The 16,994-nt window shown below is 50.6% G+C and overlaps 2 protein-coding genes across 2 annotated transcripts; one reads left to right on the forward strand and one right to left on the reverse strand.

Moving 5' to 3' along the window:
• Nucleotides 1–958: 958 nt before the first annotated feature.
• Nucleotides 959–9,827, reverse strand: LIX1L (limb and CNS expressed 1 like). The gene is made up of 6 exons (XM_068174979.1): nt 9,516–9,827; nt 8,152–8,315; nt 4,636–4,776; nt 3,815–3,910; nt 2,838–2,915; nt 959–2,107 (listed from the first exon to the last, which is right to left on the reverse strand). Exons 1-6 carry the CDS (start codon nt 9,805–9,807, stop codon nt 1,865–1,867), a joined length of 1,014 nt encoding a protein of 337 aa, XP_068031080.1. The 5' UTR covers nt 9,808–9,827; the 3' UTR covers nt 959–1,864.
• Nucleotides 9,828–10,235: 408 nt separating this feature from the next.
• Nucleotides 10,236–16,722, forward strand: PEX11B (peroxisomal biogenesis factor 11 beta). The gene is made up of 4 exons (XM_068174998.1): nt 10,236–10,395; nt 10,553–10,692; nt 10,785–10,986; nt 13,265–16,722. The coding sequence occupies exons 1-4, from the start codon at nt 10,340–10,342 to the stop codon at nt 13,632–13,634; spliced, it is 768 nt and encodes a 255-aa protein (XP_068031099.1). The 5' UTR covers nt 10,236–10,339; the 3' UTR covers nt 13,635–16,722.
• The last annotated feature ends 272 nt before the right edge of the window (nt 16,723–16,994 follow it).

Below are 16,994 nucleotides of genomic sequence, written 5' to 3' on the forward strand. Positions count from 1 at the left end.
GGCCATTTTGGGAAGGGAGTGTGGGGAAAGTACGGGCGCGGCCATTTTGGGGAGGGCGTTGGGCAGACGTTCCCTTCTGCCATGCTGAGAAGGTCACGACGTCTTGCTGCCATAGTGAGAAAGTCGGGCTGGTTCTCTTTGCCCCAGGAATTTTGAACTCCAGGTTTTGAATCCTGGGAATTTCCAACCCTGGGAATTTCGAACCCCAGGTTTTGTGTCCCGGGAATTCTCAACCCCAGGTTTTGAACCCTGGGAATTTCGAACTCCTGGAATTTTCAACCCTGGGAATTTTCAACCCCAGGTTTTGAACCCTGGGAATTTCGAACTCCTGGAATTTTCAACCCTGGGAATTTTCAACCCCAGGTTTTGAGCCCCGGGAATTTTCAACCCCGGGAATTTTGAACCCCGCACAGAGGAGGCTCAAAGCAGTGTTTGGGCACAACTGCCCCCCCTAAAAAACGAGCAAGAGCACCAAAGTTAACCAAAATTGCTGGGTTTATTGTATAAAATCCACAGCAGTGTTTACCCCATAGTTCCACCACCTCAACAAGGAGCACAACTTTCTCCATACTGAAAAATTTGAATTTTGTTAATTTTATGCCTTCTACAGAGATCTGGAGCCTCCAAAGTGGCACCCTGATCCCGCAAGCGATGGAATATTTTATTTTTATTATTTTTCCTCCCTTTTAGTTTTTTTTTCCTTCCACAGCAATGGAACTCCCAAAGTCCTCCCGGATTTGTTTATTTGGAGCATAAAGAAGCCACTGGAAGTGCTGGGAGGAGCTTCAGGAATTCCCTTATGTGCAGAAAAGATTAACTCCATGTTATTCCTAAAACAAATTTTCCCCCACATTTCAGGAAAATGACACCCCGCAACCCCCCCGCCCCCCCCAAATTCCCTTCTAAAATCCAATTTCCAGCGACATCAAACGTTAATAGTGTTTGTAGAAAGTATAAAAAATATATATAAACCCCCAAAATAGGCTCGTTAGGGCGTGGATATAAAAATGGGGTACCTACAGATAATGGAATTATTCCAATTTTATCCTAAAAGCAATGATTATTGCTGGAATATCCTGTGGTCAGGCAGAGGGGAGGAGGAGGGTGGGTACAGTGGAATCTGCAGGGGATAAGATGTGGGAAAAGCTCTAAAAGCTGGGGTGAAAAAAGGAATTCTGGCTTGGAATTCAGTTTGTATTCCCAGTCTGCTGGGGAAAAGGGGAGCAAAATGGAAATTTCCATGGAGAAACTGACATTTTCTTGGGAGCTGTTTGAACAATTCCATGCCATAAAAGGGGTTTTAAAGGTAAATATAGTCTAAATTCCATATGGACAGAAGGGATAACGAATGATTAGTGCAAATCCCTCCCTCATCCACAAACTCTCCAAGACTTTTCCAGCCTTCCAATGCTGAGAGTTTGGCTACAGCCAGGGCAATTCCAGGGGGGAACTGCACATCCTGCTGTGCTTGGGACTGGAATGCTGCAGGCTGATCCCAGATTTAATTACAAAATTAAATCTGGATATTGCACGCGTTGGCATCCGCTCATTTAATTAAGGAGCTCATCAGGGAGCTCTAATTGGTCCCTTTCTGCTGCAGGAGGGAGGGGATCCAATGGGTTTTGTTTTGAACCCCAAAAATAAGGGACAGGGAAAAAATCTGTAGGGAATGAGGGAATAAAAAGTTCCCTAGGGAATAAGGAGCTCTCAAAGGAGTAATGAGGGAATGAGGAGCAGCTCTAAAAACCAGGATGAAACTTCCTAAAATCCATTCAGGAGCTTTTTCCCTAAATTTCTTTCAAATGTGCAAACGGGCCGGGACTGGGGAAAGGTTTTGGGATCACCTGGGGTGGGATTTTGGGGTTCAGCAGCCAGAGGAGTGTGCTGAGCCCAGCTGGCCAGCTGCCAGTAGCAGGATGTCCTTCTTCTCCTTGTGGAACCTCAGCTCCTTCCCGGCCAGCCGGGCCTCGTCCAGCTCGCGCTCAGTGGCCGCCAGCTCCCGGGAAAGGGCTCCTGGAATGTTCTGCTCCCGGTTCACCCAGTCCAGGGCCATCTGGTTTCGGATGTCATCGTCCAGAGCACGGTGGGAGTAGTGAGCCAGAACTTCCTGGTGGGAATGGGAAGCAGAGAATTGTTAAGGTTGGGAAAAAAACCTTGTGGAAGGCATTGGAATTGTTATGGTTGGGGAAAAAAAAAGGGAATGATGCCTTGCGAAGGTTGGGCTAGGACAGAGGTTAGACAGAGTTTATTCATTAAGTAGGGATTTATTAAAAGGATCTCCTCAATGGATGCACCTTGGGCAGTGTGAGAGCTCAGCCAGGGCTACACCCAAGATGAACCAAAATGGTCACAAAATGGACACAAGATGGTCACAGAATGGACCCAAAATGGTCACAAAATGAATCCATTATGGTCACAAAATGGTCACAAAATTGACCCAAGATGGACCCAAAATGGTCACACAAAGAATCCAAAATGGTCAGAAAATGGTCATAAAAGGGACCCAAGATGGACACAAAATGGTCACAAAATGGACCCAAGATGGACCCAAATGGTCCCAAAATGGACCCAAAATGGTCACAAAATGCATGACCGATCACAGATTCTCTCACACTTTTTTAAGTTCTGCTCCATTTGCACATTGGAGCTAATTGTCCAATTACAACTCCAGCCCATGAAATCCCATTTTTGTAGTTTTTTTCTCTTCAGCCCACGTTGTTTATGCTCTTGGGCCTGAGATTTGGGTCAGTTGTCCTTCTCAAGGTGTCAGGGGAAGCTCAGCAACAGGAAGGAGCATTGGGATGCTGCAGGTGGCCCCTGAGCAGCCCTGAACTCACCTGGCGTGAGCACTGACGTTCCCTCATGGCCTTCAGACTCCCGTTCCAGTGCAGCAGCTGGAAAACTGTCATCAGCTCCTGGGATGGTTTAAAATACAAAAAGGGGAAGGTTTAAAACTACAAAACCCACCACTTCTGCATGTGCTGGGATTGCTCAGAGCTGGGTGACTTGCACTTCTGTGTTTTGGAAGGTTGGTAGCATAAAATGTTCTTTGATGCATGGAAATAAACTCTCATAAATGCTGGTGGCACACGCAGCAGCAGAGTGATAGAAAATGTGATTTAGGCACCTCATTAGGGAATTCTACATTAAAGGAAAATAATAAAATTTAATAATAAAATAAAGGAAAATAATAACATTTAAATGCAGTGACTCTCTAAAGTGGGAGGTCACTAAAATAATGTCCCCTGTGAATGTTTGCTTTGCAAATATATCTATAATTATATATATAAATATATATCTATAATTGTATATATGTGTGTATTTGCATGGGAGCAGATAATCTGTCCCCAGCTGCTCTCCTAATCCTGATCCACCTTCCAGAACCTTCCCTCGGCAGCTCAGGCCTCCCCTTGTCCTGGTGTTCTTCCCACATTCCAGTGGGATACAAGGACTGTGGTCTGGGGTCATGAAACCATGATTCCCAATCCCAGCCCCAAATTCCACTTTGGGGGGAACATCTTCCCTTCCTGTGGGAGCTCTTGATCCCCCTGCTTTCAGGGATGAATCCCACTAATTAACTGGACCACTGCAAATAGGACATTTGGAAATATCACAGCGAGAAACCCAATTCCAAGGGCGGTACTGGAATTACCCCGGATCCGATCAGAACGAAACCCTGAGATCATTTCCCGTGGGAAAAAAAAAACCAAACAAACAAAAAACACACCCGGGACAACCCAAACATCCCTGAACCAGCCCAGGAATGGGACCTGGCTGGAACAGGAACAGGATCAGCACAAACTGGAAGCAGTACCTGGAATTCCAGCATGGATTTTCCCTTGTTGGACTCCAGCATGAAGCGGAAGGCTCCGATCCCAGTGTTGGGATTATCCGCCTCTTCTCGGTTGCCCTGCAGAGAAATTCCAGACATGGGGCTGCCATTCCCATCCCTGGGAATTCCCAATCCTGCAGTACCCAGTGGGATTCAGGAGAGCCTGATGCCAGCACAGGCTGAGCTGGCACATGTGGATGACAGACAGAGAAAAAGCTGGATAAATTTTCCCAGAATTGGCCTGGGAAGCTTTAGGGAGCTGGAGATAAATAATGATGGCCAAATATTAAAAACAACCCGCAGTTGGTGTTTTTTTGTTTTGCTGTTTTTCTCATATGCGAGAAAATAATATATAATGTAATATAATGTAATATAATGTAATGTAATGTAATGTAATGTAACTTAATATAATTAATATAATATAATATAATATAATATAATATAATATAATGTATTTGTCTGTATTGCCTCACCCTTCCCCCAAGACTGAAAACGGAACTCAGAAATAAGTTTAGAAATTAGAATAAAATTTTAGAAATTAGGAAAAAAGTTTAGAAATTAGAAAAAAGTTTAGAAATTAGAAAAAAAGTTCAGAAATTAGAAACAATTGGCTTCTGATTGCGATGGGTGTGAATTATCACGTTTGTCTGTATTGCCTCACCCCGCACACGAGCCTGAAAACAGAATTAAAATTCTTTAACTTCTTAATTCTCTAAGTTAATTCTCCAAGCTACCCCATCTCAGGGTGAGAAAAGGGCTGAATGTGACCCAAGAAAAGGACAAAACACGACAGCCACGCTCACGTTGAAGGACGCCAGGGCCTCGGAGACGCTCTTCTCGATGAAGTCGTCGGTGATGCGGCGCGAGGGGTGCTCGTTGAACACCGAGTTCATCAGCGCGATCTTGGCCGCGCTCCGGCGCGCCTCGGCCTTGGTGGGACAGAACTGGGGACACAGGGCCACAGTGTCACACAAGGGCCACAGTGGGGACACCCCCAGGACCCCCACGGCCACTCCAGAGCGCCAGGAACGGGAGGTGAGGGGGGGAGTTAGGGAATCACGCGGCCAGAATGGGAATGTCCCGCTGCACTGTTGGTTAATTTGATTTAATTCATTTTTACAGAGCCAAAGTGGTCCCAAATTCCAGGATTCTGGGACAGAACCAAAACAGGTTCAGAACCTCCCGTTGCATTGTTGATTAATTTGATTTAATTCACTTTTGCAGACCCAAACTGTTCCCAAATTTCCCCCCAAATTCCAGGATTTTGGGACAGAACCAAACCAGGTTCAGAACCTCCCGTTGCATTGTTGATTAATTTGATTTAATTCATTTTTACAGAGCCAATGTGGTCCAAAATTTGCCCCAAATTCCAGGATTTTGGGACAGAACCAAAACAGGTTCAGAACCTCCCATTGCATTGTTGAATAATTTGATTTAATTCATTTTTACAGAGCTTAGGTGGTCCAAAATTCGCCCCAAATTCCAGGATTTTGGGATGGGATGATCCTGTGGCTGCTGGAATAAGGAAATCCCAGAACCAAAAGAGCTTCAGAACCTCCCATAGCATTGTTGATTAATTTGATTTAATTCACTTTTACAGACCCAAACTGTTCCCAAATTTCCCCCCAAATTCCAGGATTTTGGGGTGGGATGATCCTGTGGCTGCTGGAATTAGGATATCCCAGAACCGAAAGAGCTTCAGAGCCTCCTGTTGCATTGTCAATTTAATTTAAATTAATTCATTTTTTCAGAGGCAAAGTGGTCCCAAATTCCAGGATTTTGGGACAGAACCAAAACAGGTTCAGAACCTTCCATTGCATTGTTAATTAATTTAATTTAATTAATTTTTTCAGACGCAAACTGTTCCCAAATTTGCCCCAAATTCCAGGATTTGGAGACAGAACCAAAACAGGTTCAGAACCTCCTGTTGCATTGTTTAATTAATTACCTCAGACCCAAAGTGTTCCCAAATTCCCCCAAATTCCAGGATTTTGGGGTGGGATGACCCTGGGGCTGCTGGAATTCTTTCCTTTGGATCCATTTTCCCAATCAAGATGAAGGGCAGGAAAAAATTTGGAACACAGCCAGGACCTGATGGGACTTTAATCCCTTTGGTGAGGGATTTGGGTCAGAGTTTTCCCAGGAGGGGTGAAGGAATGGATCACTCCAGTGGGATATTCCCTGCCCACAGCACAAGGCTGGAACTGGATGGTGTTTAAGGTCCCCGTGATCCAACGCTCTGATTTGACTCCCAGAGTTTTGGCATCTGGAGGAGAGGTTTTGGGACAAATCCTGAGCTCCAGCAGAGGAATATTCCTCTGCCAGTTTAAACCTCTGCCTAATCCTGGGAAGGAAAAGGAAGGATCAAATCCTGGGAAGGAAAAATCTAATCCTGGGGAGGATCTAACCCTGGGAAGGAGAAGGAAGGGTCAGATCCTGGGAAGGAGAAGGAAAAATCTAATCCTGGGATGGAGAAGGAAGGATCACTCTTGGGAAGGAAAAGGAAAAATCTAATCCTGGGAAGGATCTAATCCTGGGAAGGAGAAGGAAAAATCTAATCCTGGGAAGGAGAAGGAAGGATCACTCTTGGGAACGAAAAGGAAGGATCAAATCCTGGGAAGGAAAAAGAAGGGGATCAAGTCCTGGGAAGGAGAAGGAAGGATCTAATCCTGGGAAGGAAAAGGAAAAATCTAATCCTGGGAAGGATCTAATCCTGGGAAGGAGAAGGAAAAATCTAATCCTGGGAAGGAGAAGGAAGGATCGCTCTTGGGAACGAAAAGGAAGGATCAAATCCTGGGAAGGAAAAAGAAGGGGATCAAGTCCTGGGAAGGAGAAGGAAGGATCTAATCCTGGGAAGGAAAAGGAAAAATCTAATCCTGGGAAGGATCTAACCCTGGGAAGGAGAAGGAAGGGTCAAATCCTGGGAAGGAGAAGGAAAGGGATCAAATCCTGGGAAGGAGAAGGAAGGATCTCATTCTGGGAAGGAAAATGAAGCTCATATCCAGCCAATCCAACAGTCTTCCCTGATATCCCACCTCCTACCTCAGCACTAAGTTGTAAGTGACCAGAACAGGGAATAAAGGACACCAAAACCCCACAATCCACATAAAAATCTTCCTGGATCAGCATCTGGTGCTGGGCTTCACAGCCCAGGACCAACTTGCAATTAAATTTCCTTGCAACTAAAGAGGCTTGGAGGCAGATGCAGGGAGGAGAACACCCAGCAGGGGACGAGATATTTGGGAAACAATCCTGGGCAGGGTCCAAGCGAGGCATTCCCGGGGCGGGGTTGTGTGAAAAATGCATATTTTACGATTGGCTTTTTGCAAATATCACAATGAATATTACACGTGTAATGGTAGAAAGTTATGCTGTATTAACTCTCTTAAGTAGTGTGTTAAATATAGTTTTAGGTTATAACATAATGTTAAAAATAGAAACTCTGCGATGTAGGATTATTTACTAGCTTCAGAAAAGGGATAAGATAATCAAGAAACTATGCACAGAGATAACAGCGACAGGACACATAAAGAGTTACAGCCTCCTTATCAGAAAAGACAAACATTCTTCCACCTCCTCTCCATCTTTATGGAACCACCAGGATTAAGGGGAAGAAGTTGACAAAAACCAGAAAAATTCTTAATTTGCAAGGAACTTATACATCATGGATGAGATGTATGAATATGCAACAGGCTATTGCTTTTAAGGGTTATTCCTTTGTTCACAAGGCATGGTTTTGGCAGCTCAGTGCCCAAAAACACCTGGACATCCGTAATTCTTTGCTTTTCATTGTCTTGTAATTGTCCTAATGTGGCAAGCACATTTCTCCCTCTCTCTCAGGATTTTTTCATAGAGGTGCGCAGAGAGAAAGAAAGAGAAAACAATTTCTATTTCTGCTCCTTGTTTTTCCCGTGTGGAATGTGTTTGGAGAGTTGTTTACCTGGGGTGATTGCTTGGTTGGATTCTGGTGAGGATGGTTTGAGCCAATCCAACCCACCTGTGGCTGCACTCTCGGCAGAGGGTCATGGGTTGTTAGTTAGAGATGACAGAACAAGTAGGTTTGTAGTTTTAGTATCTCCTTTAAATAACATATTAACGTATTTTAGCATAGTTATAATAAAGAAATCATCCAGCCTTCTGAACTGGGAGTCAGACATCCTCATTCCCTCCCACCGGGTTCGCCTGCATTTACAACACCCTCACTCTAAATTTTTTTATTGCTCTAATTGTATGACTGACTTTATAACCGCTTTGTTGTTATCATTAAACTTTGAAAGACTGCCAAAAACAAGCGACTGGCGTTTTTCGCGGGGCGGTACCTGGAAGCTGCCGAAGCAGCTGCCCCCGGGCAGGGTGACATAGCAGACGTAGGGGGGGCTGGCGGCCGGGACCATCTCGTAGAGCACCAGGGCGCCGTTGCGCAGCTCGGCCCCGCGGGATTGCTTCATCTGCCAGAATTCCTGCAGCGCCTCCACCACGTTCACTGCCCCGGCATCGGGATCGGGATCGGCCGGGAGAACAGGCGGGGGTTGGAAATGGGGCATGGAAAGAAGGAAAAACGGCAAGGGGGGAGGAGGAGGGGGTGAGGAAGGGAGGAAGGAAATGGGACATGAAAAGACGGAATTGGGGCATGGAAATAAGGAAGGAATGAAGGAAATGGGGCATGGAAAGATGGAATTGGGGCATGGAAATAAGGAAGGAATGAAGGAAATGGGGCATGGAAAGATGGAATTGGGGCATGGAAATAAGGAAGGAATGAAGGAAATGGGGCATGGAAAGAAGGAAAAACGGCAAGGGGGGAGGAGGAGGGGGTGAGGAAGCAAGGAAATGGGGCATGGAAAGGAGGAAATGGGGCATGGAAATAAGGAAGGAAGGTATGGAAATAAGGAAAAGGGGGAAGGAAGGAAGGAAGGAAGGAAGGAAGGAAGGAAGGAAGGAAGGAAGGAAGGAAGGAAGGAAGGAAGGAAGGAAGGAAGGAAGGAAGGAAGGAAGGAAGGAAGGAAGGAAGGAAGGAAGGAAGGAAGGAAGGAAGGAAATAGGGCATGGAAAGAAGGGAAGAAGGGAAAATGGCAAGGGGGAAGGAGAAGGGGGTGAGGAAGCAAGGAAATGGGGCACGGAAAGGAGGAATTGGGGCATGGAAATAAGGAAGGAAGGTATGGAAATAAGGAAAAGGGGGAAGGAAGGAAGGAATTGGGGCATGGAAAGGAGGAAAAGGGGGGTGAGCAAGGGAGGAAGGAAATGGGACATGAAAAGACGGAATTGGGGCATGGAAATAAGGAAGGAAAGGAAATAAGGAAAAGGGAAACAGACAGACAGGAGGAAGGAAGGAAGGAAATGGGGCACGGAAAGAAGGAAAAGGGGGTGAGGAAGGGAGGAATTGGGGCATGGGAAGAAGGAATTGGGTCATGGAAAGAAGGAAAAGGGGCAAGGGAGGAAGGAAGGAAGGAAAATGGAGCACGGAAATAAGGAAAAGGAGAAGGGGGTGAGGAAGGAAGGAAGGTATGGAAAGAAGGAAAAACGGCAAGGGGGGAAGGAGAAGCGGGTTAGGAAGGAAGGAAATGCAGCACGGAAATAAGGAAAAGAGACACGGAAATAAGGAAAAGTGAAAAAAGGGAATAAGGGAATATCGACCCCCCCCAACCCCGGTCCGTCGGCATCCCCGGCTCCCCCCGGCCCCGCTCACCGCGGCCGTAGCCCTGCGTGTGTTTGGCGAAGCTCCGCACCACGGCCTCCACCGCCTCCCGCAGCACCGCGGGCGGCCCGGGCACGGCCCCGGCCCCGGTCCCGGGGGGCGCGGGGGGGCCCTGCAGACCCAGCGGGGGCGGCGGGGGCGGCAGCCCCAACCCCGGCCCCAACCCCGACCCCGCTGCCGGGGTCGGTCCGAGCCCCGCGGGGGCCCCGGTGAGGCCGGGCCGAGCCCCGCGGGGCCCGGCGCCCACCCCGGGCTGCAGCCGCTGCGCCCGCACCGCCTCCATAGCCGCGCTCCCTCCTCAGCGCCGCGCTGTCAATCAGCGCCGCTCCCCGCCCAGCAGACCAATAGGAGCGCCGGATCGGGGAGAGGGAGGCGGGGAAATGATCAGGAAACCAATCACAGCGCGGTGCGCGGCTGGGGGGGCGGGGTCAGGGCGCGGCGCACTCGCCCACTAACACAAATAGCGGTGTGTGGTCGTGGGGGCGGGGATTTGGGTGCCGTTGCCCAATCGAATTGCGGGATTTGTTAGATTGACAGGAGAATAGACAAATCAAAACGCAGGAAGCGGGATCCAGCAGAGATGACACGGTAGGGGATGACAGCCACACTCTTATTGACCGGGAGAAGCGATTAATGGCAAAAGAAACCAATCAAACTCTACGACACGGATTTAGAGGCGGAGATTCCGCCCGTCGCCCACTCACGGGCTCTGTTTTGGTAGGAGCGGGGCCGGTCCGCGCTCAGCCAATGGGAAGGAGCCGCGGCGGTACCGGAAGTGACGCTGTTGTTACCGGGCTCGGTACCGGCCCCGCGCCATGGAGGCCTGGGTGCGCTTCAGCGCCCAGAGCCAGGCCCGGGAGCGCCTCCTCAGGTGCAGCCTCGGCTCCCCGCGGCAATCACGGGACTCCCCGGGCTTCGGGGAGCTCCGGAGCGTCCCAGAACCCCGGGGTGGGGGGGAAGATCCGCGGCACCGGGGGCGATGTCGTCGTCCCCCCCCCCACCCTCGCTGACTCCCTCGTTGTCCCCAGGGCCGCCCAGTACGCCTGTACCTTAGCCGGGGCCGCGCTGAGCCGCGCCGGGAACGGCTCCGGGGGCAGCTCCGGGGGCAGCTCCGGGACCCTGAGCCGCCTCCAGCAGCTGGAGGCTCACCTGAGCCTGGGCCGCAAGCGTGAGTGGGTTGTGAGGGGGAGGGCGGTTCGGAGGGGCGATTTCGGGGGTCCGCAGAGCCGCGGTGACGCCCTGGTGTCCCCCTCCCTGCAGTGCTGCGCCTGGGGGGCTCGGCTGAGGCGCTGGGGGCGGCGCAGCGCTCGCTGCACCTGCCCGACCCCGTGCTGCGCTTCTGCCTCACGCTGGCCCACCTGAACCGGGCTCTCTTCCTGGCCTGCGACAACGTGCTGTGGGCCGGCAAGAGCGGCGTGCTGCCCGGCCTCGCCCTGGAGAAGTGGAGCCAGAGGTCGTTCAGGTGAGGGTGGACGGGGGAACGTGCCCCAGGTGTGTGGGGGGAGAGGGACAGGGGGTCCTGAGGGGGGGAAGGGAATGGGGGTCCTGAGGGAGGGCAGGGAATGGGATTGATGAGGGAGAAAAGGGAGTGGGATTGATGAGGGAGGGAATGGAATGGGATTGATGATGGAGAGAAGGGAATGGGATTGATGAGGGAGAGAAGGGAATGGGGGTCCTGAGGGTGGGAAGGGAATGGGATTGCTGAGGGACATTCCCGAGGGACAGCAGGGAATGGGATTGATGAGGGAGAAAAGGGAATGCGATTGATGAGGGAGAGCAGGGAATGGGATTGATGAGGGAGGGAAGGGAATGGGACTGATGAGGGAGGGAAGGGAATGGGATTGATGAGGGAGGGAAGGGAATGGGGGTCCTGAGGGAGGGCAGGGAATGGGGGTCCTGAGGGGGGGAAGGGAATGGGATTGATGAGGGACATTCCTGAGGGACAGCAGGGAATGGGATTGATGAGGGAGAAAAGGGAATGGGATTGATGAGGGAGGGAAGGGAATGGGATTGCTGAGGGAGAGAAGGGAATGGGATTGCTGAGGGAGAGAAGGGAATGGGATTGCTGAGGGAGGAAAGGGAATGGGATTGATGAGGGAGAAAAGGGAGTGGGATTGATGAGGGAGGAAAGGGAATGGGATTGATGAGGGAGAGAAGGGAATGGGATTGATGAGGGAGGGAAGGGAATGGGGGTCCTGAGGGTGGGAAGGGAATGGGATTGATGAGGGACATTCCTGAGGGACAGCAGGGAATGGGATTGATGAGGGAGAAAAGGGAAATGGGATTGATGAGTGAGAAAAGGGAATGGGATTGATGAGGGAGAGCAGGGAATGGGATTGATGAGGGAGGGAAGGGAGTGGGATTGATGAGGGAGGAAAGGGAATGGGATTGATGAGGGAGGGAAGGGAATGGGATTGATGAGGGAGAGAAGGGAATGGGATTGCTGAGGGAGAAAAGGGAATGGGATTGATGAGGGAGGGAAGGGAATGGGATTGATGAGGGAGAAAAGGGAATGGGATTGATGAGGGAGGGAAGGGAATGGGGGTCCTGAGGGAGGGAAGGGAATGGGATTGATGAGGGAGAGCAGGGAATGGGATTATTGAGGGACATTCCCGAGGGACAGCAGGGAATGGGATTGATGAGGGAGGGAAGGGAATGGGATTGATGAGGGAGAGCAGGGAATGGGATTATTGAGGGACATTCCCGAGGGACAGCAGGGAATGGGATTGATGAGGGAGGGAAGGGAATGGGATTGATGAGGGAGAGCAGGGAATGGGATTATTGAGGGACATTCCCGAGGGACAGCAGGGAATGGGATTGATGAGGGAGGGAAGGGAATGGGATTGATGAGGGAGAAAAGGGAATGGGATTGATGAGGGAGGGAAGGGAATGGGATTGATGAGGGAGAGAAGGGAATGGGATTGATGAGGGAGGGAAGGGAATGGGATTGATGAGGGAGAAAAGGGAATGGGATTGATGAGGGAGGGAAGGGAATGGGATTGATGAGGGAGAGAAGGGAATGGGATTGATGAGGGAGAGCAGGGAATGGGATTGATGAGGGAGAGAAGGGAGTGGGATTGATGAGGGAGGGAAGGGAGTGGGATTGATGAGGGAGGAAAGGGAATGGGATTGATGAGGGAGGAAAGGGAATGGGATTGATGAGGGAGATTCCCGAGGGACAGCAGGGCATGGGATTCCCTTGGGGAGAATAGGGGATGGAATTCCTGAGGGAGAAAAGGGAATGAGGGTCCTGAGGGAAATTCCTGAGGGAGAACAGGGAATGGAATTCCTGAGGGAGAGCCGGGAGTGGAATTGCTGAGGGAGAAAAGGGAATGGGATTGCTGAGGGAGAGCAGGGAATGGGATTCCCTTGGGGAGAATAAGGGATGGAATTCCTGAGGGAGTGCAGGGAGTGGCGTTCCTCAGGGAGAGCAGGGAATGGGATTCCCTCGGGGAGAACAGGGAATGGGATTCTTGAGGGGGAGCAGGTAGTTGGATTGCTGAGGGAGAGCAGGGAGTGGGATTCCCTTGGGGAGAGCAAGGGATGGAATTCCTGAGGGAGAGCAGGGAATGGGCTTCCCCTGGGGAGAATAAGGAATGCAATCCCATGGGAGAGCTGAACGTGCCTTTTCCATTCCCCCGTTTGGGAATTTGGCATTTCTGTGGCTGCTGGGAGCAGCCAGAGCCTTCTGCTGCCACTTCTTCCCCGCCTCCCACCTTCTTCCTCCCTGTTCTCCGCAGGTATTACCTGTTTGCCCTGGTGGTGAACCTCAGCAGGGACGCCTACGAGATCCGGCTGCTGCTGGAACGCGCCGAGGCGGCCAGGAAACGTGGCAAGAGCCCCCAGAACAGCCCCCGGCCCCAGGCTGAGGGCAGGATCCAGCACCTCCGGCTCCAGCTGCAGCTCCAGCTGCAGCTCCTGCTGCAGGTGCTGCGGGAGAACCCCCCGCTGCTGCTGGACCTGCTGAGGAATGCCTGCGACCTGGTGATCCCTCTGGAAAAGCTGGGCTTGTGCAGGAGCAGCCCTGGAATCGTGGGGTTCTGTGGGCTCACCTCCTCCGTGCTCTCCATCATCACCATCCTCCACCCCTGGCTCAAGCTGAAGCCATAGTTATCGTGGGGATGTTTGGGGATTTTGGGGGTTTATCCCAAAATTGTGGTTGTGGCACCTCTGGACTGACTGGCTCGTGCCATTCCCATCACTCCTGACTCCTTGGAGCCACCAGGTTGGAGTGTTGGATTCCACAGCGTCTTCAGCTCCCAAAATGTGTTTTTTCCCATGGACTTTTCCAGCAATTCCAGAGGTTCGGCATTCCCCCTTTTTCTCTGGGAAGGACTTTTCACGTGGAGCCAGCTAACAGGGAAGATTTGGGGCAGGAAAATGTGGATCTGTTGCTGGAAAATGTGGATCTGGGGCTGGAAAATGTGGATCTGGGGCTGGAAAATGTGGATTTCTGGGGTCTCACCTCCTCTGTGCTCTCCATCATCACCATCCTCCACCCCTGGCTCAAGCTGAAGCCATAGTTATCCTGGGGATGTTTGGGAATTTTGGGGGTTTATCCCAAAATTGTGGTTGTGGCACCTCTGGAGGTGACTGGCTTGTGCCATTCCATCACTCCTGACTCCTTGGAGCCACCAGGTTGGAGTGTTGGATTCCACAATGGGATTTTGGGACTTCAGCTCCCAAAATGTGTTTTTTCCCATGGACTTTTCCAGCAATTGCAGAGGTTCAACCTTCCCCCTTTTTCTCTGGGAAGGACTTTTCACGTGGAGCCAGCTAACAGGGAAGATTTGGGGCTGGAAAATGTGGATTTGAGGCTGGAAAATGTGGTTGTGGGGCAGGAAAATGTGGATTTGGGGCTGGAAAATGTGGATTTGGGGCTGGAAAATGTGGATCTGGGGCAGGAAAATGTGGATTTGGGGCTGGAAAATGTGAATTTCTGGGGTCTCACCTCCTCCGTGCTCTCCATCATCACCATCCTCCACCCCTGGCTCAAGCTGAAGCCGTAGATATTCTGGGATGTTTGGGGATTTTGGGGGTTTATCCCAAAATTGTGGTTGTGGCACCTCTGGAGGTGACTGGCTCGTGCCATTCCATCACTCCTGACTCCTTGGAGCCACCAGGTTGGAGTGTTGGATCCCACAATGGGATTTTGGGACTTCAGCTCCCAAAATGTGTTTTTTCACATGGACTTTTCCAGCAATTGCAGAGGTTCAACCTTCCCCCTTTTTCTCTGGGAAGGACTTTTCACGTGGAGCCAGCTAACAGGGAAGATTCGGGGCAGGAAAATGTGGATCTGGGGCAGGAAAATGTGGATTTGAGGCTGGAAAATGTGGATTTGGGGCTGGAAAATGTGGATCTGGGGCTGGAAAATGTGGATCTGGGGCTGGAAAATGTGGATCTGGGGCAGGAAAATGTGGATTTGAGGCTGGAAAATGTGGATTTCTGGGGTCTCACCTCCTCCGTGCTCTCCATCATCACCATCCTCCACCCCTGGCTCAAGCTGAAGCCGTAGATATTCTGGGATGCTTGGGGATTTTGGGGGTTTATCCCAGAATTGTGGTTGTGGCACCTCTGGAGGTGACTGGCTCGTGCCATTCCATCACTCCTGACTCCTTGGAGCCACCAGGTTGGAGTGTTGGATTCCACAATGGGATTTTGGGACTTCAGCTCCCAAAATGTGTTTTTTCCCATGGACTTTTCCAGCAATTCCAGAGGTTCGGCATTCCCCATTTTTCTCTGGGAAGGACTTTTCACGTGGAGCCAGCTAACAGGGAAGATTTGGGGCAGGAAAATGTGGATCTGGTGCTGGAAAATGTGGATCTGGTGCTGGAAAATGTGGATCTGGGGCTGGAAAATGTGGATCTGGGGCAGGAAAATGTGGATTTGGGGCTGGAAAATGTGGATTTCTGGGGTCTCACCTCCTCCGTGCTCTCCATCATCACCATCCTCCACCCCTGGCTCAAACTGAAGCCGTAGATATTCTGGGATGCTTGGGGATTTTGGGGGTTTATCCCAAAATTGTGGTTGTGGCACCTCTGGAGGTGACTGGCTCGTGCCATTCCCATCACTCCTGACTCCTTGGAGCCACCAGGTTGGAGTGTTGGATTCCACAATGGGATTTTGGGACTTCAGCTCCCAAAATGTGTTTTTTCCCATGGACTTTTCCAGCAATTGCAGAGGTTCGGCATTCCCCCTTTTTCTCTGGGAAGGACTTTTCACGTGGAGCCAGCTAACAGGGAAGATTTGGGGCTGGAAAATGTGGATTTGAGGCTGGAAAATGTGGATTTGGGGCTGGAAAATGTGGATTTGGGGCTGGAAAATGTGGATTTGGGGCTGGAAAATGTGGATCTGGGGCTGGAAAATGTGGATCTGGGGCTGGAACATGTGGATCTGGGGCTGGAAAATGTGGATTTGGGGCTGGAAAATGTGGATTTGGGGCTGGAAAATGTGGATTTGGGGCTGGAAAATGTGGATTTGGGGCTGGAAAATGTGGATCTGGGGCTGGAAAATGTGGATTTGGGGCTGGAAAATGTGGATTTCTGTGGGCTCACCTCCTCCGTGCTCTCCATCATCACCATCCTCCACCCCTGGCTCAAGCTGAAGCCATAGTTATCCTGGGGATGTTTGGGAATTTTGGGGCTTTATCCCAAAATTGTGGTTGTGGCACCTCTGGAGGTGGCTGGCTCGTGCCATTCCATCACTCCTGACTCCTTGGAGCCACCAGGTTGGAGTGTTGGATTCCACAGCGTCTTCAGCTCCCAAAATGTGTTTTTTCCCATGGACTTTTCCAGCAATTGCAGAGGTTCAGCATTCCCCCTTTTTCTCTGGGAAGGACTTTTCACGTGGAGCCAGCTAACAGGGAAGATTTGGGGCAGGAAAATGTGGATCTGGTGCTGGAAAATGTGGATCTGGGGCTGGAAAATGTGGATCTGGGGCTGGAAAATGTGGATTTCTGGGGTCTCACCTCCTCTGTGCTCTCCATCATCACCATCCTCCACCCCTGGCTCAAGCTGAAGCCGTAGATATTCTGGGATGCTTGGGGATTTTGGGGGTTTATCCCAAAATTGTGGTTGTGGCACCTCTGGAGGTGACTGGCTCGTGCCATTCCCATCACTCCTGACTCCTTGGAGCCACCAGGTTGGAGTGTTGGATTCCACAGCGACTTCAGCTCCCAAAATGTGTTTTTTCCCATGGACTTTTCCAGCAATTGCAGAGGTTCAGCATTCCCCCTTTTTCTCTGGGAAGGACTTTTCACGTGGCGCCAGCTAACAGGGAAGATTTGGGGCTGGAAAATGTGGATTTGGGGCTGGAAAATGTGGATTTGGGGCTGGAAAATGTGGATCTGGGGCAGGAAAATGTGGATTTGAGGCTAGAAAATGTGGATTTGGGGCTGGAAAATGTGGATTTCTGGGGTCTCACCTCCTCCGTGCTCTCCATCATCACCATCCTCCACCCCTGGCTCAAGCT

This window comes from Anomalospiza imberbis, chromosome 29, assembly GCF_031753505.1.
Source record: "Anomalospiza imberbis isolate Cuckoo-Finch-1a 21T00152 chromosome 29, ASM3175350v1, whole genome shotgun sequence".
Lineage (NCBI taxonomy): Eukaryota > Metazoa > Chordata > Aves > Passeriformes > Viduidae > Anomalospiza > Anomalospiza imberbis.